The 25,390-nt window shown below is 33.9% G+C and overlaps 1 protein-coding gene across 7 annotated transcripts in view; it reads left to right on the top strand.

Moving 5' to 3' along the window:
* Positions 1-25,390, top strand: part of LOC127562420 (protein unc-93 homolog A-like) — a 197,786-nt gene that overhangs the window by 141,171 nt on the left and 31,225 nt on the right. For 5 of the 7 annotated variants that reach the window (XM_051998110.1, XM_051998104.1, XM_051998111.1 and 2 more), the window contains one exon: positions 13,989-14,184. In XM_051998110.1, the coding sequence (XP_051854070.1) occupies positions 14,162-14,184 (23 nt within the window). In that variant the 5' untranslated portion in view covers positions 13,989-14,161. Of the gene's footprint in view, positions 1-7,095; positions 7,152-13,988; positions 14,185-25,390 lie in introns of all 7 variants that reach the window. The other 2 variants (XM_051998105.1, XM_051998106.1) reach the window with 1 other exon arrangement.

The raw sequence follows: 25,390 nt of genomic DNA, 5'->3' as shown, positions 1-25,390 counted from the left end.
AGGAATAAAGATAAAATCTTATACTTGAACTAAAAAAAAAAAAAAAACCCAACCTGATTTCTCAAGTTCAAGAAAGGGATGGTATAGCTGTATATGCATTGAGCTGAATAGGATTTGTGGGTTATAAAGGTAGCTTGGAATAGTAGATGAGGTTTTGGATTTGGAATCATATTAAAATCATAACTCTACTCATGGGTACCCAAGTAATATTGGGCAAGTGACTTGACCTCTTAGGGTCTCAGTTTCCTAATCTACAAAATGAAGGAATTTGACTTGATAATCTCTAAGATGCGTTTTATTTTATAAATTTAGGGGATCTTAAAGGAGATTATAAGCCTAGAGAATGGTGAGCAGAAAATGATATAGAAGCTTAAAAAAAAAAAAAAAACAAAAAAAAAAAAACCCTAAACTATTGTCAACTTGGGCTAAATTCAGAAGAATATTTCATCTATCTCTAGGGATGTTATAATCTTTGATGTTCTCATACTTGGAGAGTATCTATTGTGAAATAATCAGGATAGAAAGGAGTCTTGATATGAACTCAAGACTCCTAAGAATTAGTTGAAGGAAGTGGGGACAATGAGTCTAGAGGGAAAAAAAAGACACACATTATGATAATACAGTAAATATCTTCTAGTAAAGAGCTATTATCACATGGAAGAGGGATTCAACTTGTTCTGTTTAGTCCTGGATGGCAGAACTGAGAGCAATGGTAGAAAGTTGCAGGGACAAATTCAGGCTAGACTTAAGAGAAGTTCTTGAACAATAACTTAATGAATGACCAAAAAAAAAAAAATACTCTTTATTAAGGGCTCACTAGGTCCCAAGAATTATATTAAGTCCTTGGAGAACAAATATAAAGCAAATTCCTGCTCTTAAAGAGAGCATTTCACTGGGGGAGGGAAATACAGATAAGTAAATGGTAAATAGGAAAGAATACTTTGAACTTGGTGGCTACTGGCACAATGAGTGTGGCCATAAGGATGACACACTCTGGAAATCATCATCTGGGAATACAATGTTGGGTTAATGGTTCCAGAACTGGAAGTAGTAAGGAGAAAAAGAAGGAAGGAAGGGTATGCCTAATTAACTGAGGTATTTGGTAGAGAAGTGGTGAGAGAAAAGATAGTAAAGTATGGTTGAATGATTCCTGAATTAGAATTTAGGGAAACAGCCACCAGTCAAAAAAGGTTGTGGAAGCTGGCTGGAGTCATCCCACAGAGGAACCTACCATATAAGTAAAGGGAATTCTCATCACTAGAGGTCTTCAAGCATGGTGGAGATGGGGTTTTTGTTTAGGTACATCTTACACTTATAGCTCAGAGATTCAGTCGAGTTTGTTATTAAATGTTTTACTGACTGCTAAAAAATCATTATAGATAGAATTGAACAATAATAGATCTTAACTAACAGAGACAACAAGCACAGACACTATTGACTCTAAATTCTTCCTATTACACGAGTTCAGAAAGAAAAAAATTTTTGGAAACCCTAGAGTAATCCACAGCATCTTTTTACAAGAACCATCATCTCTTCTCTAAATAGATAAACAACTCATAACATGAGAAGTATTGCCCAGTTCATGATAAGGAAAAGAGAAAGAGGGATAAGAAAGATAAATATTCTTCAGGGAGGTAAAGAGGTAAATTTTGATTTGAAATGGAAATGGATTTGAAATTAGTGGATCTTTAAACCCTGGATTTGCTATTAAACAGTTATAGTCTTTGCATCTCCTATTTCTTTTTAATGATGCCCTATATTTGGCTTTTCTAATTCTTTGAAGATATATACAAAAAAAGCCACAATTACCCCAGAAAATAAGGGCTCAGAGTAAGTAAATGATACTGTATATATGGATACGCACACATTTCAAGGAATGCGTGAACGAGGTAGAGGTACATGCCTTACTCTTGAATAACCTCAGAGGTCCTTTATTTTTCAAGGGAAGAACAGAGTTCAGAGATGGATTGACTAGACTTGATTTTAGATGTGTCACAGTAATGTATTCTCAAAATGAACTCCCATGCCTAAAGATAATGTTAGCATGTGATCAGTCCCACAAATATGATTCAACTCACTGTTGAAATTTTATGACATTGGTATACAATTTTACTCTTGGAATCATAACACCCTTTTAATATTAATGGTACTTTTGGGCACTGAGGGAAAATTAATAAAGGAAATATTGAACACAATAGTGAATTATTTGGGGAAATAGTAATGTTAGTGCCAAAATCTCAGTATCCTTTGTAGAAAGAAAAAGACAAGAGTGTTTATGTTAAAAAATGTCCTGAAAGTAGAAAAAATTTTCTAGAAGTTATCACAATTGATGATAAATAAGAATCAGTGTAAGGAGAAGTCAAATTTTATAGTTATATGTATAGAGGCAGTAATAGCATCAATAGGTAAGAGATACATAAAATTGATAGAGATATGACCTGCAAACATGTAGGTCACATACTGCCCTTACCAATATCTTTTAATTTTATATTTTATAATTTAATTTTTTAATTTAATATTTTTTTTCTTCCAAGTACATGTAAAATATTTAGCATTAAAATTTTTTTGAGTCCTATATTCTCTCCCCACTATGAGAAGGCTAACAATTTGACTTAGGTTATATATGTGTAGTCATTCAAAACAGAAATGTCATGTTGTAAAAGTAAACACAGAAAGAAAAAAAAAAGAAAAATAAGGAAAGTAAAGAAAAAATGTCTTTGATCTTCATTCAGGCTCTACCAGCTCTTTCTCTGAAATTGTCTTGGAATATTATATGAGAATAACTAAGTTATTCAGAATAGACCACAATACAATTTTGATTTCTATGCATAAGTTTCTTCTGGTTCTGCTCATTTCACTTTGCATCATATTCATGTAAGTTTTTCTAGGTTTGTTTTTTCAATCATTTATCCAGTTAATAGACAGTCCCACAATTTCTAATTCTTTGCTACCTCTAAAAGAGCTGCTATGAACACTTTCGTACATATAGGTCCTTTTTCTTTTTGTTTCTTTTAATCTCTTTTGGAATCAGACCTGGTAGTGATATTGCAAGGTCAAAAGATTTGCATGGTTTTATAGACCTTTTGGACATAGTGCCAAATTTCTTTCTAGAATGGCTGAATTAGTTTACAACTTTACCAAGTGTTTTAATTTTCTCACATCCCTCCAACATTTATCATTTTCTTTCTTTTGTTTTATTAGCTAATCTGATAGGTGTGCAAGGGTAGCTCAAAGTTGTTTTGATTTGCATTTCTCTCATTAATAATGATTTAGAACTTTTTAATGTTATATATGAAAACTATGGATAGTTTTGATTATTTTGAAAATTATCTGTTTATGTGCTTTGACCAGTTATCAATTGAGGAATGGCACTTATTTCAATAAAACCAACTCATTTTACTATATATTTAGAAATGAGATCTTTATCAGAGAAACTTGCTGTAAAAAAATTTTTTTTTCATAGTTAGGATTCATAGTTAGAAAATACATACTATGTATTTTCCTCCATTCTATTTCTCTCTTGCTTATCCTATTCTCTTTTCACCCTGTCCATTCTCAAAAGTGCTTTACTTCTGACTTTTGCCTCCTTCAGTCTGTCCTCCCTTCTATCAAAGTTCCCCTCCCTCCTTCTCCTCTTCCCCTTCTATTTTCTGGTATGGTATATTTTCCCCTTTTTGTCAATTCCAATGAGAATAAGGTTCACATGCTTCTCCTTATCCCATCTTCACCTTCACTGTAAAATCTCCACCATCTTTCTTTTATATCAAATAACTCATCCCATTCAATCTCTCCTTTTCCCTTCTCCCAGTGCTTTCTTCTTTCTCATCCATTAATTACTTTTTTTAGGTAATCATTCCATCATATTAACTCACACCTATGCTTTCTATCTATGTATACTTCTTCTAACTACATTAATAATGATAAAGTTTTTAAGAGTTATACATATTATTTCACATGTAGGAATGTAAAAAAATTAGTCTTATTAATTTCCTTTTGATTTATTTTTCCTGCTTACCTTTTTATGCTTCTTTTAAGTCATATTTAAAAGTCATTTTTTATTCTATTCTGATTTTTTCATCAGGAATGCTTGAAAGTCCTCTATTTCATTGAATATTTATTTTCCCCCCTGAAGGAATATACTCAGTGTTGCTGGGTAGGTGATTTTTAATTGCAATCAGACCTCTTTTGCCCTTTGGAATATTGTATTTTTAGCCTTCTTATCCTTTAATGTAGAAACTACTAAATTTTGTTTTATCCTGACTGTGGCTCTGTGATATTTGAATTGTTCCTTTTTGACTGCTTGTAATATTTTCTCCTTGACTTTAGAATTATAGAATATTTCTGGGATTTTCATTTTGGGATCTCTTTCAGGGGGTGATTGATGGATTCTTTCAATTTCTATTTTACCTTCTGGTTCTAGAACATCAGGGCAATTTTCCTTGATAATTTCTTGAAAGATGATGTCTAAGCTCTTTTTAAATTGTGGTTCTCAGGTAGTCCACTATTTCTTAACTTTTCTATCTGGGAATCTATTTTCCAGGTCAGTTAATTTTTGAATGAAGTTTTTCACATTTTCTATGTTTTCATTCTTTTTGCTTTATTGTTTCTTGATATCTCATGGAGTCATCAACTTTTACTTGCTCAATTCTAGTTTTTAAGGATTTTCTTCAATGAACTTTTGTGCCTCTTTTCCCAATTGGCCAGTTCTGCTTTTCAAGGTATTCTTCTCTTCAATGAACTTTTGTGCCTCTTTTCCCAATTGGCCAGTTCTGCTTTTCAAGGTGGTATTCCCCTAAATGAACTTTTGTGCCTCTTTTATCATTTGGCCTATTTTCTTTTTAAAGGTGGTATTTTCTTCAGTATTTTGTGTGGGGGGGTGAGGGTGGGGGTGGGGGGGCTTTTTTTTTTTTTACCATGCTATTGATTTTTGTCTTGAATTACTTCTTTTGCCTTCCTAATTTTTCCTTTCCTCTTTTAGTTCATTAAAAAAATCATTTTTGAGCTTTTCCATGGCCTGATGACAATGCATATTTTCTTTTGAGACTTTGGGTGGTAGGGTCATGACTTTGTTGTCTTCTGAGTTTGTGTTTTCATCTTTCCTGTCCTTGTAGTAACTTTCTATAGTCAAGATTTTTCTGATGTTTATTAATTTTTCAGCCTCTTTGGATGTTGTCCCAAGCATCGTGTGTGTGTGTGTGTGTGTGTGTGTGTGTGTGTGTGTGTGTGTGTGTGTGTCTGTATAGCTACAAGCCATAGAAGTGTGATAATAATCTTCTTTGTCCTGAGATCCAGGATTGCTATCCAGATCTTGGTATAAGCAATGCAACAGATTCTTGCCCCTGGTGCCAAAAAAGAGACTACTATATTTTTCTTCTGACCAGTTGTCTGACCCCTTACCATCTATGGACTTAGAAGTTTGGAATTTGCCATTGCTGCCATTGATTTGGTAGTCTACTCTGGTTTGCTGGAATCAGGTCTCCACTGTGACTTCCATTGTACTGCACTCCACTCTGGTGCAACAGACCTTTCCTACTAATCCCCTACTTGTTTTGGCCTGGATCTTCTGACCAGTTGTCTGACCCCTTTACCATCTATGGACTTAGAAGTTTGGAATTTGCCATTGCTGCCATTGATTTAGTCTCCTCTAAGTCTACTCCTGGTTTGCTGGAATCAGGTCTACACTGTGACTTCCATTGTACTGCACTCTACTCTGGTGCAACAGACCTTTCCTACTAACCCCCCTACTTATTTTGTCCTGGAAAATTGTTTCACACTGTCTACTTGTGGGTTCTGTTGCTCTAGAATTCATTTTGAGACACTATTTAAAGGTATCTGACGAAGTCCAAGGAGAGTTTAGGGAAGTCCTTGTCTATTTTCTGCTATTTTGGCTCTTCCTCTCCCTAGATATGTTTTGTCCAGTATAGTAGCATTACACAAAGAATCCTAATACTTCTGTAAAAGAAAAAACCCTAGCAGCTGATGATAGTGTCAGCAGATGGCAGTAAATCAGTAGGGAAACAGTGAAACAGCAAAGAATAGTAACAACTGTACAGACCAGCAATAATGAGCAGCTTCAGAGATAGAAAGGAACAACAGCTACGAACTGAATAAAGCTGAAGTAAGTTACAATTGGCTGTTGCGAAATGGAGCATTAAAGATTTTTACAGCTAAGAAGATATCCCAGGATATGAATTGTCCATAGAATATTCCTTTTCTGTTAGGTGGCAAGAAGAATAATACATTTTGGAGTTAGAGGGATTTTTTCTATTTATTTACATGCTATTCTACTCTAAATAAAAATTTTACATTTTATTATTGCTATTCTATTCTAAATAAAAATTTTGTATTTTATTTATCACTCTTAATTTTGGGGTAGCTGTATGATCCTGAGCAAATCACTTAATCCTGTTTCTTCATCTATAAAATGAACTGGAGAAGGAAATGGCAAATCACTCTAGTATCTAGTGTACCTTGTGGAAAATACGTAGAAGACTGTGATGAGCATCATTCTTAAATAGAGGTACTGGAGCTTATGGCTCTTTTCCCCATCCAGAGTGTTCAATAAATGGAGTAGATCGTACTTATTAGATGTATACACCAGGTACATTCAGTTTTGTAGAATCGGAAGATTTCCAAATGATGCGTTTTCCTAGGGAAGTAAGGCATGATTGAAAAGTCCAAAGAAGTCTAAAAGCAGTGGAAATGGAGGGAAATGGGAAGCAGCATAAAGAAGCAATTTCTAGCAAAGATGTAATCCAATGTCTGACTTATAAGTACTGAAAGTATTGTGAAGATGAGTACTGGATGACCTCTTATAAGGGATATGTAGAAAAGATTTCTAAATAGGATAAATTGTTTGACTATATGACTTCTCAGGTCTCTCTCTATTCTATGTTTTTATGGTTATGGTTATTAAAATCTTGTTCTAATTTGTATTTGCATTTATAGCATAAAAAGGTGATTAGTGTTTAATCAATGTTTACATAATTTTATTTTTTTTCATTTTTTCTTTTTTATATATATTTTTAAAAGGCCATTTAAGGACCAGCTCACAAATTTAATCACATTTCTCTCTATAATTTAATCTAATTTCAGCTGAGTGGAGATGAGTATTACCTTGCATACTACATCAGGATGTTTCTTTGTGAGAGGTAATTCATCAGTATAAGGCATACTGAACTTTTTTTTAATCTTAATCTTTTTTGTTTTCATCTTTTTTTTTTTTTATCTTACTCTTTTGTTTTAATCTTAATCTTCATGCACCATGTTGGTCCTAGCCTCAAACTAGTATATTCTTTTTTTTCAAGATGACTCAATTTAAACTTTGTATAAAACTTCTGATTCATATACTGGAAACTGCTTATCAGCCACTGTTTAGGATTTTTTAGTAAATGATATACTTATAACCTCTTCCTTTCCCTGAAGGCTGATTGACACCTTCCTTATAGCCCTCACCCCCTGTTCATTTTTTCAAGCCATTTGGAAATGTGATTTCATCAATGTAGTAAACTTGTGGTATAGAAATTCCTTTTGCTAATGAAGATTAGCAGCTCTCTTTCAATTTAAAGTCTTAAAAAGTTGCTTAGATCACTAAGAAGTTATACGGTTTACCTATGGTCACATAGCCAGGATATGCTAGAAAAAAGACATAAATTCAAGGTTTTTCCCAAACTTATATTCCCTTTGATTCCCTTCCTATTAACAATCTATTAATGCAGGGATCTAAAAGAAATGTGAACATGATTTTTAAAAATTGCATGTACCTTTTTCTCGTCTAGAATTATAAATTTAGAACTTTAAGGAACTTTTTCACTTTATAGGCTAGAAAATTATTATCTAGAAAGATTGCTAATTATCCAGGTGGTAGAACTAGTACTCAAACCTTGATTCTCTAAATCTAACCTAGCCTGGATCACTGCCTTGTCATGGTAGAAGAACTTGTGTATGAAACTCTAAGCTATAACATTCAGAGTAAACTTAAGACGAACAGGTCATCGTGGAGAATGCTGACAAAAGATGAGGCACTGAGAAATGGCAAATCGCTCAGTGTCTTAACTAAGAACACCTCACAGACAACACTAGGTTCATGCTAGTATTCATGGGTCATGAAGAATCGGACACCACTGACTGACTTAACAACAACTTCAGAGTCCAAATATAGTCCCTTTTGCAAGATAGCATGCTGCAATGGCAGAGCAGCTTGCTGCCTTGAATTCTCTCTTTGGCACAAAGCTGAGAGAGGCATCTAGAAAGGAAAAAAAAAAGTATTCATTAATATCTTACTGTCTGGTACTTTTCAAGTGCTTTACAATTATGATCTCATTTTATCTTTACATCAACCTGAAGGTAAGTGCTATGATTATTCCCATTTTGCAATTGAGGAAACTGAGGTATATATAGATTAAATGATTTGCCAAGGCACATAATTATTAAGTGTTTAAGATCGGATTTGAATTTAAGTCATCTTGACTTCAGGGCCAGCACTCTGTGCACTCTTAATACCTAAGTGTCAAGGGATAGTAGAAAAAACATTAGATGTAAGAGTTAAGAGAAAGCTGGATTCAAACATCAGTCCTAAATTCCCAACCTGTGTGAAGAAGAGCACATCACTTAATCTTTTTTTGTCTCAGAGAGGTAATTTTGTTATATATCTTGTTAATATGGCTTGATGATAACAATTCTATGTGTTAGAATTTCCTTTCTTCACAGGAGAATAGGACAATAGTCTTTTTGTTAAAGGGGTCTTTTGTTAACAAGAATCTTTTATGAAGGTTTTTTTTTTTTTGTTAACAGTCTTCACAGGATTAATGTGAGAATAGCACTTTACAAACTTTAGTTGATTAAAAATGTGAGCTACTATTAAAGAGACAATAATATTGCACTCTAACAACAACTAACCTGAACCAGAGAAGAACTTCTTATACTTCATGAAGCATCCTCATAGCATGCAACTAATTCAGTAGCCTTCTAATTGGCCTCCTCACTATTCTTTGATCAAGACACTCCACTTGACTCTGAGCATTTTCCCTGACTGTCCTTCAACCCTGGAATACTTTTTCTTCTTCTCTCCAATTACTAATTTGACTTCTTTTAAGTTCCAATTAAAATTGTACCTTCTACATGAAACCTTCTCTATTTCGTCTTTATTCCTCTGTTTTTACTCTATTTTTTTATCCTGTATGCAGCTTGCCTCATATAGATATTTTTCATATTGTTTCTCTTATTATATTGTAAAATATATAGGGAAGAGAGGGACTTTTTTGCCTTTTTTTGTACTCCCACTGCTTAGTACAGAGCCTGTATGTAAGTAAGCACTTAATAAATAAGTGAATGAATGTTCTCTCTGCTGTGCACATCTCTGGACTCCAATCTATCCTCCACTCAACTTCCAAAGTAATTTTCCTAAAGCACAAGTCTGATATTATTCAATAAATTTTAATGATTCATTACCTCTAAGATAAAATATAACATTCTGTGTTTGACTTTAAATCTCTTCAAAACCTGAACTTTTTTTTTAACCTGTTTTCATACACTTTATTCTTATCCATGTATTTTACAGTCTAGCAACAATGATTTGTTGTTCCTCAGGCATGGCACTCCATCCTCTGTCTTCAGGCTTCTTCACTGGTGGTTTCCTAGGCTTCCCTGGTCCTCACATTCATTTCTTGGCTTTTTTCCTGCCTCAGCTAAAATCTCACCTTCTCTTAGAAATTTTTCCTGCCCTACTCCTCCCGTTACTAATCACTTCTCTTGATTATTACCTTCATTATACATTGAATATATCTAATATGTATATAGTTATTTACATGTTGACTATGACAAATGTTAGAATGATCCACGTACCAAAGTTTCTTAGTTCAGTTCAATTTTAGGACAAAATGAGGCAATAGCACCTCAGTGAGCAATTAACAGAAGGAGATTTATTTAACCCTAAGGCAATAAGGATATGTAACAAGAATATAATAGCTTTTAACTTTGCTAGATGAAGACTTCTTCATCTCCATATGAAACATTTTCATCAGAGTAGATCATGATGACATGTGTAGTTTTCAGAAATCCACCAAGTCAGATAGGTACTAATTTAACTTTTTTGAGGCAACCAGATACACAGCAGACAAAGTTCTGGATCTAGAGTCAGAAAGATTTGTGTTCAAATCCAGTTTTCTCCATTTATTAACTATATGACATTGGAAAATCCCTTAACCTCTCTTTGTCTCAGTTTCCTCAACTGTAAAATGGGGATAAAAATAGCATATATAGCTTAGAGTTGGTTTGAAGAACAAATGAGATAATATTTATAAAGCACACTGCAAACCTGAAAGTACTATGTAAATCTTGTTCTTGTTGTTCTTGTTCTTTCTCCTTCTGAAAGTGAACTGCTTGAGTGCTAGGACCATATGTCCCTCCTTTTCTTTATATCCCCAACATTTAGCACGTCTTACACATAGTTAATATTTAACAAATCCTCATGAACACTGACAAAATGAGATAGATTGAGAAGGATAAAGACTAAAGAGAGGCCAACATTATTGATTATTTTGGAAGTAGCAGTTTCAGTTGAATGATGATCTGGGAAGCCATATTATATTAATTGTCCAGCCCATAGGAGCCACATTAGTAAAGGAAGAAAATTAAATCGGAGCAAGAATTATTAATAGCCTGAGAAAATCCTAAAGGGTAAAAAAGATTAGTAACACAAAAGGAATAAAGAATTGATTTAGGAGTAATTAGTAAGGGAGAATTGGAATAATACGAGGTTATAGTCATATCAAGGAATGTTAGGATTTTAATTAAGGAGATAGAACACTTGTGGGTAATGGTAAGATTCACTGTTTGTCCATTTCTTTTTGTGGCTAAAATAGAATGAAGGAGTAGATTATAAGATTGTAGGAAGCTGAAGAATTAAGAGGAAAAGGCATTTAAAGGAGCATCATTATGGATGTTGAAGTCCCCTAGTATAAAGTCAGGAATTGGGGAGAAGGGAAATATGGTGAGCCAGGTGCTGAACTATTTGTAAGGGTCTGAAGTCTGGCATATAACAGCCACCATGACCTAGATTAGATGGAAGATTTTTATTGGAGTCAACTTCAAAGAAAGAGATTTTCATAATATAAGCAAACTGAGTCTTGAAATAGTAACAGAAAGCAAGGCACATCCTACTCTCCTCCAGGAATAGTGTTTGAAAGTGTGGTAGGCGGTAGGAGGAGTGGGAAATGAAGTCTTCTCCGGCCAGTCCTAGACAGGATAGCAAAAGATGTAGTGTCATTGGTGGTTATTGATACCTAATGTAGAATAAAAGAAAGAGGTCCATAATAAGGGGACCTTTGTTCACTGTGGATCAATAAGTCCAAAAAGTAGAGTGAAAGATGCAGGCAGGATTGGAGTGGAATGTAGATGAGGAAAGGTGGAAGATTATGAAAATAGGGAAATAGAAGGTAGGGGATAGTTCACTCATGTAGCCAGTAATAGAGGGAAAAGAGTAGGTAATAGTGGGAAATTATTAGACATGGGGTAATAGTGAGGGATAAATAAATAGTAATGCTTATAGTCTCAAAGGGGTCTTGTTGCTGGGCAAAGCTTTTAGTATGTGAGACATTAGACTTCACTTCTGATTTTCCTATAGCTAAAGGATAGCTAATGCTATGGCCTATCTCAGCTGGAAGAGAGTGCTGGGCACTCCCAGCCTGCTCTTCTGGTGTGGGTAGAATAAGAGGAAATAACAACTGATGGTTATAAAATGACAAATCAGTTCAATTTAACAAGAAAAATATCTGATAACAAAAGAAAGAGCACTAGACTGAGAACCTGGGGTCCTTGGTTTGAATAAGCCCTGTCACTGTTGTGACCCTTTGGGCACCTATAAAATGAAAGGATTACTTCAGATGGCTTCTTAAATTCCTTCCAGATCTTAAATCTGTGATCTTATGACTATTTAAATGCCTGCCATTTTTCTAGGCACAGTGCTGGAGATCTTAAACAAAACAAGAACAAAAAAAAATGCCTTTCCTTAAGGGGCTTACATTTTATGGTAAACTAGAAGGTAATGTTACTATTAGTAATCTTCTAGACCATTGTTGAGGGCCAAATGTTCTTCTATCTTTAACTTTTCTCATCAGTAAATAAATAATTAAATACCACATCAGGATCTCCTGGATAAGTGAGAAAAACCAAAGAAATAGTAAAATAAGTTAATATGAACAAAGAGATAGCATAACAGCAAGTATTCCAAAGAAGCAGCTTGTTGAAATCAAGTCTGAATGAGGTTTTCAATAAATATGTAAAAGTTTAGAATATGAATTCCTTAAAGTTTTCCTATAGACTCCCTTTCATAGTCTGATATCTTAAGAGCCCTTTTCAAAATAATGTTTTTAAATATATAAATTTATAAATATATAAATAAAATATAAAAAATGAAACCTTATATTAAAATAAGATAATTTATATAATATATATTTATAATTTTATATGCATTATATATACACATATGTATAATATGTACATATACATAAGGTATATATATCATATAGATTTGTGTATGTATGTGTGTGTGTGTGTGTGTGTATATACATATATATATATGTATATACACACACACACACATCTATATGATAAACCAGTAATCTAGATATAGCAAGGCTTATAGCAACTGGGTCTCCACATAGTAGCAATTGTTCTTTAGCTCATGCTGAGGCCACCTACAAAGAAGATTGCAAAATACTTGATCTCTACTATTGAATCAAACATTTTCCCATTGACAAGTGGGACAATGAATGGTTTCCCAAGTACAAAGATTCATTACCTTCTGCTGACTTGGGAGAGGTTATAGCTAGCATCTCACTCAGAACTTTATTTTGTTCTATCTTGTGTTTTATCTCCTTCTTGGTAAAAATCTCCCTAGTTTTTGACTAATATTCCAGGATGCAGATTAGATGAGAACAGTATAAAAAAAGTAAACATCAAATCATGACTCTTTCATTTAGTAACTGAGCAATGTTTATTAAATCATGTCACCTTTCTGGGTCACAGGTTTCTAATCAGTAAAACAGAGAGGGGTGGAGGGATAGACTAGATCTCTGAGATCCTTCCCAGATCCCCAAATCTATAATCCTGTATTCTGCCATGTCTCCTGGATCTATTATATTTGGACAGCTACAGCTTTTTACTCCAGGGATTTCTTATTGATTAGTATCCTGAGTCTTTATAATGAAGAACAGTAGATAACTCCTTTCTCACCCTTTAACCTAGTATGGGATTGTCAAAAGAAAAGGGGCCATGCAAATCCAAAACTTTTAAAATTGCATAAATTGTTTTTTAGAAATTAACTTTCACATGTAAATTCTAAGTTTTTATATAGAAAAAATTATTGACCTTCTTTGGATTTGTAGCATAATTTTTAAAATATATATATATATATATACATATATATGTGTATCACCCATGACACGTTAAATCATTTTTAAACATTTTTTTTAAAGTTTTGAGTTTCGAATTCTATCCTTCTTTCCCTTCCTCTTTTTATCTCCCTTCTCTTAGATGGTAAGCAATCAGAGATAGGTTATACATGTGTTATCATGTAAAACATGTCCATACTAGTCATTTGTGTTTCCTAATAAAGAAAAATTTGACCATTATCATGCCTTACAATTTTGTTGGCTTTTTTCAGGAGAAAAAATTGGTATTTACTCTTTGTTATTTGGGGGAAAAATAGTTTTCATTTTTGTACTCCATAACATCAACTTCTGCCCATTGTAATAATGTCCCCTCACCATAATCACAATAGGAAAGTCATTATTTGATCGTGGGGCCTTATCTACACAGAAAGAAAAAAACACACCATTTCTCAAAAGTCCCAAACTTTTGTCTCATTGGGAAAATTGCCATTGGTGTCTTAGAGAAAGTGAATAATTAATATGTGTTCCTCATAAGAAAGCTTATTAACTAATCCAAATGGTTAATACAAGTTTTGTTTTTGTTTTTTTTTTTTTTAGATAAAAAAGAGAGACTGTCACGTCAAAGCCCAGACTTCTTTTTTCCACTGAAGCTCAGAACTACAGATTTACACTCTCAGCTGATGGTTGATGGTTTTCATTAAACAAAATGGAACGTAACTTGAAGAATGTTCTTGTCATAGCTATTGGCTTTTTATTTCTATTTACAGCTTATGGAGCTCTTCAGAATCTACAGGTAGGTGTATGTATTTAACTTGAATATCTTCAAATCTTCAAAGGGCATGCTCTTGGCATTTGCAGGTACTACTTAAGGATCAAAGTGATTTGCTAATGGCCATAGAGATAGTTTCAGATGAGACTTGAACTCATCTCAAAAGGAGAGTAATGTTCCATGAATAAAATTAAAAGGAACAGATTTCAATTAACTTGATGTTCATTTTTCTAAGACCTTCTAAATTTAAATGCTTGTTTTTATGTTATGTATAAAACTTTTTTTCCAATTACATTCTCACTGGGTCTTGATGACAAAATAAATCAATATTTTTTTTAATTTTAATTTTATTTTTATTTTCAGTTCCAAATCCTCCTCTTCCCTTCTCTACCTATTGAGAAGGCACAAAATGCAATACCCATATATTTATGAAGTCATGCAAAATATATTTCCTTATTAGACATATTATAGGGGAAAAACAAAAAGTGAAAAAAATATGTTTCAATCAGAACTCAGAGCTCATCACTTTTGTCTCTGGAGATGGCTAGCATTTTCATCATGAGTCCTCTGGAATTGTCATGGACCATCATATTGATTTAAGAGGCAGAGAAGTGGCCATTAGGTAGAATAATACAGAGAGCTGGTCCTGGAATAATGAATCCCTAACATCAAATCTGATCTCAGCTACTTCCTAGCTGTATAACCCTGGGCAAGTCACTTAATTCTGTTTGCCTTAGTTTCCTTATCAGTAAAATGAGCTGCAGTAGGAAATAAGAAATCACTCCAGTATCTTTTCTAAGAAAACCCCAAAAGAGTTGGACAAAAATGAATTATATTGATTAGAATAACAAAGTTTTTCACAATTATGATGATAATATTGCTGTTGCTGAAAACAATGTTCTCCTAGTTTTGTTTACTTTTCATCAGTTCATATCAGTTTTTTTCAAACTCAAATCCTCCATCATTTCTTATAGTACAATAGTATTTCGTCACCAATCATATCAAATAGCTTGATCATTCATTCCCCTCAGCCACGACAAAAAGGACTGCTATAAATTTTTTATGCATATGCATTCCTTTCCTTTTTTTTTCCCTTTGTTTCCTTTGGAATACAGTTCTATTGGTAGTTGGGGCTTAGTTCCAAATTGTTCTCCAGAATGGTTGATCTAGTTCATATCTCCCACTGCCCCCACAGGGCATTAGGATATCTATGAAATAAATCATATACCTTAGATAGGGATTTCAAAGAATTGGGATTAATGATTTGGAAAGTGTTTTTTCTTTCCTTCTTTTACAGTAGTTAAAACAAATCATTATGAATCATCCTGTGTTGTGAACCATTTGTTTTTTAGGTCAGATTCTGTTGTATGGATCCATAAAAAAACCATAAAATTTAAATGGTGCTTTCAGATTAGACCTTGGACAAACTTGTAGAGTACATGAAGTTCTGTCCCCATGCCCCTTTTTCATCCCTTGCGTGCCCTCCCACATTATTCCTTCTTTTTTCAGTCTTGATGTCTTATTAAAAGCTGCTTACTGGAAGAAAAAGTTACATCACTCATTTATATCTTAGTATGAAATGAAATGCCCTTCTGAAAGCATTTGCTTTTCTGTGAATTGTTTTTAAAGATTGTTCAATGCAATTTTTTAAATGTTAAAGGTATTTTAGATGCTTCTGTAGGAAAAAGATTTGAAAGTATTTTGAGCAGTGCCTCTTTGTGGTATTCCTGAAATGAAAACTTTTTAGCTGCTATATGGTCTAATTGCTATTTTTTTTTCAACAAAAATTTATTTTCTTTTTTTCTAATAGCTTTTTATTTTTTTCAAAACACATGCAAAGGTAGTTTTTAACATTTATCCTTGCAGAACCCCATGTTCCATATTTTTTCCCTCCCTCTTCACCCTTTCCCCCTCCCCTAGACAGCAAGTAATCCAGTATAAGTTAAATGTATGCAATTCTTCTGAATATTTTCCGCATTTATCATGCTATACAAGAAAAAGCAGATCAAAAAGAAAAAAAATGAGAGAAAAAACAAGCCAGCAAACAACAACAAAGTGAAAATAATATGATGTGATCCATATTTATAATCCTCTTTCTGGATGCAAATGGCTCTCTCCATCACAAGTCTATTGGCTGATGCTGAGTGAAACAAGCAGAACTAGGAATACATTGTACACAATAACAGCGAGAATGTGCCATGATCAACTATGAAAGTCTTTATTCTCCTCAATGGTTCAGTGATCTGAAGCAATTCTAATAGACTTTGGACACAAAATGCCATCTGCATCCAGAAAAAGATCTAAGGAGACTGAATATAAATCAACACATGCTATGTTCACTACTTTTTTAAAATCTCTCCAATGTTATTTTTCCTTTTGCTCTGATTTTTCTCTCTCAACATGATTCATAAAACAGTATGCATTAAAAATAAGTAAATTTACTACCATAAAAAAGGCTTTTGGAATTGTCCTGAATCGCCTCATTGTTGAAAAGAGCCGAGTCCATCAGAATTGATCATTGATCTAGTTGCTGTATACAATATTCTCTTGGTTCTACTCACTTCACATGGCATCAGTTCGTGTAAGTCTCTCCACACACCTCTCTATGCCTCTTTGAAATCATCCTGTTGATCATTTTTTATAAAACAATACTATTCCATAACATTCATATACTATAACTTATTTAGCCATTTTCCAACTGATGGGCATTCATTTAGTTTCCAGTTTCTTGCCACTATAAAAAAGGGCTGCCACAAACATTTTGCCTATGTGGGTCCTTTTTACCTTTTAATGATCTCTTTGGGATACAGACAGATTTGGGACAAGACTCGATTTGGAATCAGGAAGACCAGCATTCAAATCATGCCTTAGATACTTGCTAATTATGTAAACCTGGACAAGTCTTTTAACTTATTTTTTTTTATTTTATTTTAACCACTTTTGAGTTTGTCATCACCTATTTTCTACTTTGGTTTCAGGGCTACTGCCTCACTCAAATTTAAAGAATAAAACTAGATAATGTTTAAATATTTTAAAAAATCATTCTTTGATTTTCTTGAAATGCCTTTCTATTTAAGTTTTTGAAGTTACTGCCCTATTTAAGGCTGAAGAACATAAAAGCAGGTACTGATTTTATTTTTTTGTAATCACATCTGGTTATGTCTTCTATGTCTAGAAGAATAAGGTTATTGTTGTTTTAAATATTAGAGTCTACATAGGCTTATGTTCACAGGAAACAAAGTTTACTGAGATATGGTAATAGAATAGGGGAGATACATGTGTCCCTTATGAATATTTGAATAATAAAGCTTGCCCCCAAATAGGAGACAATAGCTGGTTTTGTGATCATGGGATAAGTCTAATGATGCTGCAAATTCAGCACCTCTCTGCAGAAGTTGAGCTTAGAGAGATACTGGGCTTCAGGAACTAGATGCTGCTAAAAGGAATGTTTGTAAATTTAGATTTAGAATCCAGGCATTCTGGATTTTAAATCCAGAGGAAAAGATTGCCTTAACTATGATCAGCCTTAAGGTTTTCACTGTCCATGCTGTGACCTTAGTTCTTTACTTGGCTATTTTTACTTAAGGCATAAGGCCAATCTATCCCACACAGGGTCTTTCTCAATTCCCCAGTAAGAAGTTATCTTCTTTCCATGAATCTTAAAAGAGACCCACTTCCATTGATCTTTGCTATATACTTAGCCATCTTATATATCTCTGGCGACATATATCTCTATTAGACTAGAAGATCATTAAAACAAGGAACTGTAACCTTTTTATCTGTGTAGCCCCAGGCTCAAAACAATCCCTTCCATATACTTTGATGCAGATTGTATCATTTATCACTCTCCATCATTCATTTTATGAGGCTATTATCCACATCTTCTTATAACTCTTCCATGCAACATCCACTTGACAGAGACCTCCCTCTGAGTCTCTTGACATTGTATAGGTATCAAGAGATTAATAATAATAATAATAGCTAATGCTTATATAACCCATAACTATGTACAAGGTACTGTGCTATGTTCTTCATAAATATCTCATTTCACCCTTACAGCATTGAGAGATAGAAATAATTGTCTTGATTTTACAATTGAGGAAACTGAGGCAAACAGAGGTTAAGTAAGTTGGCCAAGACTATAAAAATTAATAATAATAATTGCAATAAAGTAGCATTAATATAGCAACAATGAGCCCAAAGTGCTTTACAAATATATCATTTGATCCTTACCATAACATAGTAAAGTATGTGCTCTTATTATCCCCATTTTATAGCTGAGAAAATTGAGTCAAACTGAGGTTGGAGTCATCTATTAAGTAATATCGGACACCATATTTGAGCTCAGGTCTTCCATACTACAGGCCCAGCAACTCTATCAAACATAGGATCTAGTTGCATGAGGGCTAGCCCTTTCTGATCCCTTGATCTTGTTATGTAATGAACCTCTCTGCTTCTCAGGTTTTACAGTTCTTGGATGATATTTTTTATGAAGCTTTTGGAGGGTAATCAGTCCTTTCTTGTGAATATATTGGAGTCCTCTCCCACACATGTGCCTCTCTATTCATTGGCCTCTAAGTAACCCATGATTTTAATTATTCAGAATTTTTTGTCATATAATACAACCAAAGGAATGTTAAAGCTAGAGACTAGTCTTTGTATCCTTATTCTGCAAATGAATTCCCCTACTCATTTATCTTGGCCACATTTTCCTTATCTATGAAATAAGAAAAAAAAAGATGTTCTAAGTCACATTCAAAGGCCTTTCCAGCGCAAAGACCTAATTTAGAATTACAATCATTAACTGTGCTAAATAATACAATCAGATTATTTTCTTTTTCTTTCTTTCTCTCTTTCCTCCTTTTTTCTTTCTTTTTTCTCTCTTCTCCTTTCTTTCTTCCTTCCTTTCTCTCTTCCTTCCTTCCTTCCTTCCTTCCTTTCTTTTCTTTTCTTTTCTTTTCTTTTCTTTTCTTTTCTTTTCTTTCTCTTTCTCTTTCTCTTTTTCTCTCTCTTCTCTCTCTTTTCTCTTTCTCTTTCTCTCTTTCTCTCTTTTTTTCTCTCTCTCTTTCTCTCTTTTTCTCTTTCTCTCTTTCTTTCTCTCTTTTTCTCTTTCTCTCTTTCTTTCTCTCTCTTCTTTCTCTCTTTCCTCTCTTTCTCTCTCTCTTTTTTTCTCTCTTTCTTTCTCCCTTCCTTCCTTCCTTCCTTCTTCCTTCCTTCCTTCCTTCCTTCCTTCTTTCTTTTCTTTTCTTTTCTTTTCTTTTATTTTATTTTCCTTTCTTTTCCTTTCCTTTCTCTTTCTCTTTCTCTCTTCTTTCTCTCTTTTTCTCTCTTTCTCTCTTTCTTTTCTTTTTTCTCTCTCTCTTTCTCTCTTTTTCTCTTTCTCTCTCTTCTTTCTCTCTTTTTCTCTTTCTCTCTTTCTCTCTTTTTTTCTTTCTCTCTTTCTCTTTCTCTCTCTCTTTCTCTTTCTCTCTCTTCTTTCTCTCTCTTTCTTTTCTTTTCTTTCTTTCTCTCTCTCTTTCTTTCTCTCTTTCTTTTTCCCTTCCTTCCTTTCTTCCTTCCTTTCTTTTCTTTTCTTTTTTCTTTCTTTTCTTTTCCTTTCCTTTCTCTTTCTCTTTCTCTCTTTCTCTTTTTCTCTCTCTCTTTCTCTCTTTTTTTCTTTCTCTCTTTCTTTCTTTCTCTCTCTTACTCTCTCTCTTTCTCTCTTTTTCTCTCTCTTCTTTCTCTTTCTTTCTTTCTTTCTTTCTTTCTTTCTTTCTTTCTTTCTTTCTTCCTTCCTTCCTTCCTTCCTTCCTTCCTTCCTTCCTTCCTTCCTTCCTTCCTTCCTTCCTTCCTTCCTTCCTTCCTTCCTTCCTTCCTTCCTTTCTTTCTTTCTTTCCTCCCTCTCTCCCCTTCTATATCTGTTTATCTGTCTCTCTCTTTCTGTGTCTCTGTCTGTCTATCTCTCCCTCTCTCTATTCTCCCTCTGCTTCTCTGTCTCTGTGTGTTTTTCCTTTATTTGTTTTGCCAGGGCTTAGCACAGTACATGGCACATTGCAAGCACTTAATAAATGCTTATTGACTGAACAACTTACCACACTAACTTAAATTATTAAGAGTATATGGAAAGAAAAAATGAGTAGAGGAACTCGATGGAGTTCTATATGCTCAGGGTCCCATACAACACAATCTGGAAAGAAGGTTCTACAACTGAATTTTTGAGTCTTACCTGATTGGATATATACATAGAGGGGAGGAGAAAGGACTTGCTCTACTTACAAATATTAATATTGGTTCAGTGTCAATGGGTTCCTTTACACAAAAAATAAACTTGGCATTTTAAGTTTTGTGTTTACTGATTTAAATCTCCCTTCTCACCCACTTGTAATCAGGATCAAAGGACAAAAGGTCACCTTTTGATTTGTAGGAAAGCTGTGAGTAGTGAAGAAATACCAATTTAGTGAAATGCTTCAAGGTTTTCTGTAGGGTACAATGGGATAAATTCAAAAACTTATCCATAAGAATAGAAAAACTGTCTCGGTCTGAATGAGTCTGGTTTCTACTCCCAGTTTATGATACAATAAATTAAGCCTGGCACATTTGCCCCCAAAAGAAACAATATGGCAGAGTGAGAGGAGTTTGGGAGTTAGCAAGGTTTGTGTTATAATGAAGGCTGTGACACTGTGTGACCCTGAGCAAATCCCTTCACTTCTAGCCTTAATGTATTTCTTGATTGGTAAAATGGAAATAATGCTATTTGTGCTATCCTCTTTGGTGGGTTGTCCTTAATAAAACTTAAAATGCCTATTCAATGTGATTTATCATTGATTTCTTCTTTCTGTTTCCAATATTCTATGGAAATGTTCCTTCTTATCCACAGTTTTAGACTTTGATTAATCAAACAAAGATTGTAAGCCTTATTTCCCTCCACGTATTTCTTCTGCATTGCTCTGAGAAGACTTGAACTGCTGTTTTCCTCTGTCTTCTTGATATTCTGAGGAATAGTTTTTTCTTGCCTATGGTTTTTACCAATCTATCAAACAACAGATGTTTATTAAGTACCTACTCTGCATAGGACACTATGGACTATATAAAGATGTATGAGCCCTCAAAGAATTTACAATGTAATTAGAGAGATAAGACTTAAAGATCTATGAAAAGATGCCTAAGGATAAGAGATACACTACATATAAGAGCCAAATTTGGAGTGGATCATTTCTTATAAAAGCAGGTTTAGCCAACTCAATAGCTTTCTTATAAGGAAAAAACTAAAAGAGCCCAGAAACTGCCTTAGACAGCACTTTATGTACATACAAGCAGAGACATGTGAGAGCCAAGGGCAGCAGTAGTCTAAAAAGATAAATCCCATTTGCAAAATTTTATAGGTTTAAGAAGAATTCAAAACATGGGTTAGAGCTGCATTTCAGAAAGCATTGAATAGTAGTTTATGGACATTGAATTTTGTCATCAAATAGGAAACAGACATAAAAGGGAGTCATGGTTTTAGGAATGGACCTCATTTATTCCAATCCCCTTATTTTATATGTGACAAAATCAGGTCCTATATAGGCATAGGTCACAATAATAAGTAGTAGGATTACGATTCAAATTATCTTTGGACTCTAAGTCAATGCTTTGCACTCTCCTAAAAGCTGCTTCTTCATTTTTTAAGATCATTAATCTGAAAATAGTGCCAAGAAATTGAAGTTGGGAGAAACTGGTAGCAAGAATAATAGCTTATTTCGGTAGTTTTGGTATACAATGATTAAAAAAAAGTCCTTAGTTAGGATTGTATCTATGGTACTGAAAAGTAAGAGAGCGCAATTAAAGAGATAATAGGGAGAGAAAATTGACAGCACTTAGTGACTAACTGAACATGGAAGGGAACAAAAGGAAGAAGACCCAGATGATTAATTGTCTAAGATAATGATGGAGAAATGAAATCAATTTTGGTGGGAAAAATGATGAGATCAGCCTTGAATAGGAGGAAATAAGGAGATATACTTAGGAGGAGTTATGAGTCACAGAATGGAATCAGTTATGAGAAGCTTAAACTCTCAGAGGAATTGTGTACAAAGAGTGAAGAATAAAAGGTCAAGGACAACATCATGGAAAAGTTCCCCAATAAAGTAGGCAGCTTGAATTATTAGATCAAATAAACAAAAGTTAGAAGAAAAAATTTGGAAGGTGCAAGAAAACCTAAAAATTGTGGTGTCCCAAAAACTAAAACCAGAAGACTGTTTCAAGAAACAAGAGTTCTATAGCAAAAAAGAGTATCCACACATATTAAGTACAAGTTATGGGTTCCCTGCATGATTTTTTAAAGCTCTTGGAAGGCCTGTGGTAGCAAGATTGTGGAGAAAGAATGACTTTTATAACTATTTGATTATATTTAGCACCTTCACTGTGGTCAATTCTCCCCTTTCTCCTGGCATATTAATTTTATGTAGAAGAGAGGTGGCTCAATGAATGGAAGGCTGAGCCAGGAATCAGGAAGTTCAAATACAGCCTCTTGACATTTACTAGCTGTGTACTTTTGGGCGAGTTGCTTAAACTCTATTTGCCCTAATCCCCTGGAGAAAAAAATGGCAAATCCTTCCAGTATCTTTGCCAAGAAAAATCCATGGATAATAATTGGCATACTATGGTCCATGGGATCATAAAGAATCAGACAGGACTGAATAAAACAATAATAATAAAACAATAATAAAAAACAAAAGTCTTATCTAAGCCCTGAAATTCTGTTGTTACTCCATATTATAGCACCCCTCAAAACAGTGTAGACTGAGAAGATATGAAGAGTGGGACACTTTTATTGAATAATCCTGTCATTGTTCTCACAAATTTCTTCCTCATATCACTTTCTCATCCATCACATAGCCAGTACCTGAGTATATGTGAGATTTGTCTGAACTTAAAAAGGTTTAGTAAAAGGTTTTACATCTTTTAGGGATGTTAGTTTGTATAAGGCTTTAAGCCTGGTTATTGAGATTTGAGGCCAGATCTTATTCCTCTTAGTATTCTCAATATCCTACATTTTAGAAAGCTCTCATTGTGGAGATGATGGTGCTTGTTAAGAGTATCATGAACCTTATAGTTGAGCTTTTCTTCAATCAAGGTCAATGAAATACCAGCATGAGTACATGAGTCAGTGAATGTTGACTTTTACTACAAATAAAATAACAGTATGAAATGGTTAACTGCTTTTATTTAATCAATCAGTTATGTTACTCTCAACAGGCATTTTTTATCAACTATGGATTAAGCAGTAGATTAAGCACCCTTGCCTCAAAAATCTTGCATTCTAGTAGGAAAACACACACACACATATGTAGGTAAAGAAAGCAGATTTACAGAAGATTTACAATTTAAAGCAGATTTAAGGTTACAAATTAACCTTAGTTGGGGAGGCACTAGTAAATTAGGGGATATGGACTGGGAAACAATTCAAACAGAAAAGAGATATTTGATTTGTTTTAAAGGAAAATGGGGATTCCAGGAGATAAAGGTGAGGAGGAAGAACATTCTGGGGATGGGGGAGAATCCTTGCAAAGGTCACAGAGATAGATCAATGAGAGAGGAAAGAGGAGAGATAAGAGAGAGAGAGAGAGAGAGAAAGAGATGGTCAGACAAAATGTTTAGACAATCACTTTGAATGAATGGAGGATGGATTGGAATAGAGAGAGATTTAAGGCAAGGCAAATAAGCAGACTATTGCAGTGATCTAATCAAATGGTGATAAGGACCTGAAATAGGGTGGTCATTGTGTGAATAGAAAGTAGGGGATAGATGTGAATGAGAGATATTTTGGAGGTAGAAACAAGATAATTTGGCAACTGATTGGATATATGAGATGAGTACAAGTAGTGAGTCAAATATGATAAAGAGGTCATGATATTGCATAAATGGAAGGATAATGGAATCACTAAGAGAAATAGGGAAGTTTAGGATGGACTTAAAGGATGAGTTTGAGATGCCTGCACAACAATCAACAGTTTCAAATGCTTCAGATAAGTCAAGAATAGTAAGGATAGAGAGAAGACCAGTAGATCTATTCACTAAATGATCACTTATTTTGAGAGAGAATAGTTTCATTTGAAAAATAAAGCTCAGCAGCTAGGCTATACAGCAGATTTAGAAGTCAGTGAGAGGAGAGAAAATGAAGGGAAGAGAAGGCCTGAGTTTTAAGCCAAGAGAAGATAAATGTAGAAATACTATAAGGAACAAGATTTAGAAGTATGATTGATCCTTTCTCTATGTTCAATAAATCATTGATTGGTCATTATTTAGCTTGGATTTATTTACTGTTTTCTCTACTTGCCATGTGCTAGTTCTATTCCTGCTCACTGATGATTTTGCTTTGGAAACTACAACCTGATTCTGGACAGTCTTGTTTCTCTTTAGAGGCATGAGAGCTCCTCTCTATCTGCTTTAATTCAAAAGTGTTAATTGAAGCTTGCCATGTCTATTTTCTCATTTAGAATCTGTGTAGAGAAAACTCTGATGTAACTGTCTGTTCTTTGGGTGGAATTTCAAAACATCTTGTCAGGCATAAATTTTTAATCTTGAAATTTGAGTCAAAAAAGAAGGAAAAACCAGATTGGATTTCGTTTTTTTTTTTTTTTTTTCTTGGTGCATATATACTTGTTTGCAGTCCTATGACTATATCCTACCATCAGGTTTTACTTTAGTGTGCAGCCAGAATATCCATTCCTTTCTCCCCTTCCTTCCCAAAGAAGATAATTAATTTCCAAATACTTTGTCAACCAAATGTAACATTACATGCTGTCTCCCATCTCTAAGGAAGAGAGAAAGGTATATTCTTCTACCTCTGTTTTTTTTTTTTTTTTGTAAATTAAGCCCAGTCATAGTAATTTTATAGCATTTGGTTCTTATTTTTGTTGTTCTTTACATTTATATTTTTGTAGATATTTTGTATATTTTTTCCTTGGTTCTGCTCAAATTACTTTGCATCAAGTCATATGTCGTCTTGCAGTTCTTTATTAACTTTTTGTTTTATTTTTTACAGAGGAATAATATTTCATTTCATTTATGTACCACAATTAATATAATTATATGGATTAGCATCTACTTTCTTTTAAGTTCTTTGCCACTACAAAAAAGTGGTGTTATAAAATTTTGGTGGGTATTTTTTTTTTAGACAACCATATGGAACTTGAGAAATGGCATTTGTCATACCCCTTACCTCCTGACAGAAAACTGAAGTGTTTAAAATACAGAAAGAGACACTTTC

Source organism: Antechinus flavipes, chromosome 4 (genome assembly GCF_016432865.1).
Source record: "Antechinus flavipes isolate AdamAnt ecotype Samford, QLD, Australia chromosome 4, AdamAnt_v2, whole genome shotgun sequence".
Taxonomy (NCBI): Eukaryota; Metazoa; Chordata; class Mammalia; order Dasyuromorphia; family Dasyuridae; genus Antechinus; species Antechinus flavipes.
Note: the sequence above shows the minus strand (reverse complement) of the source record. Positions and strands in the feature narration are given on the sequence as shown.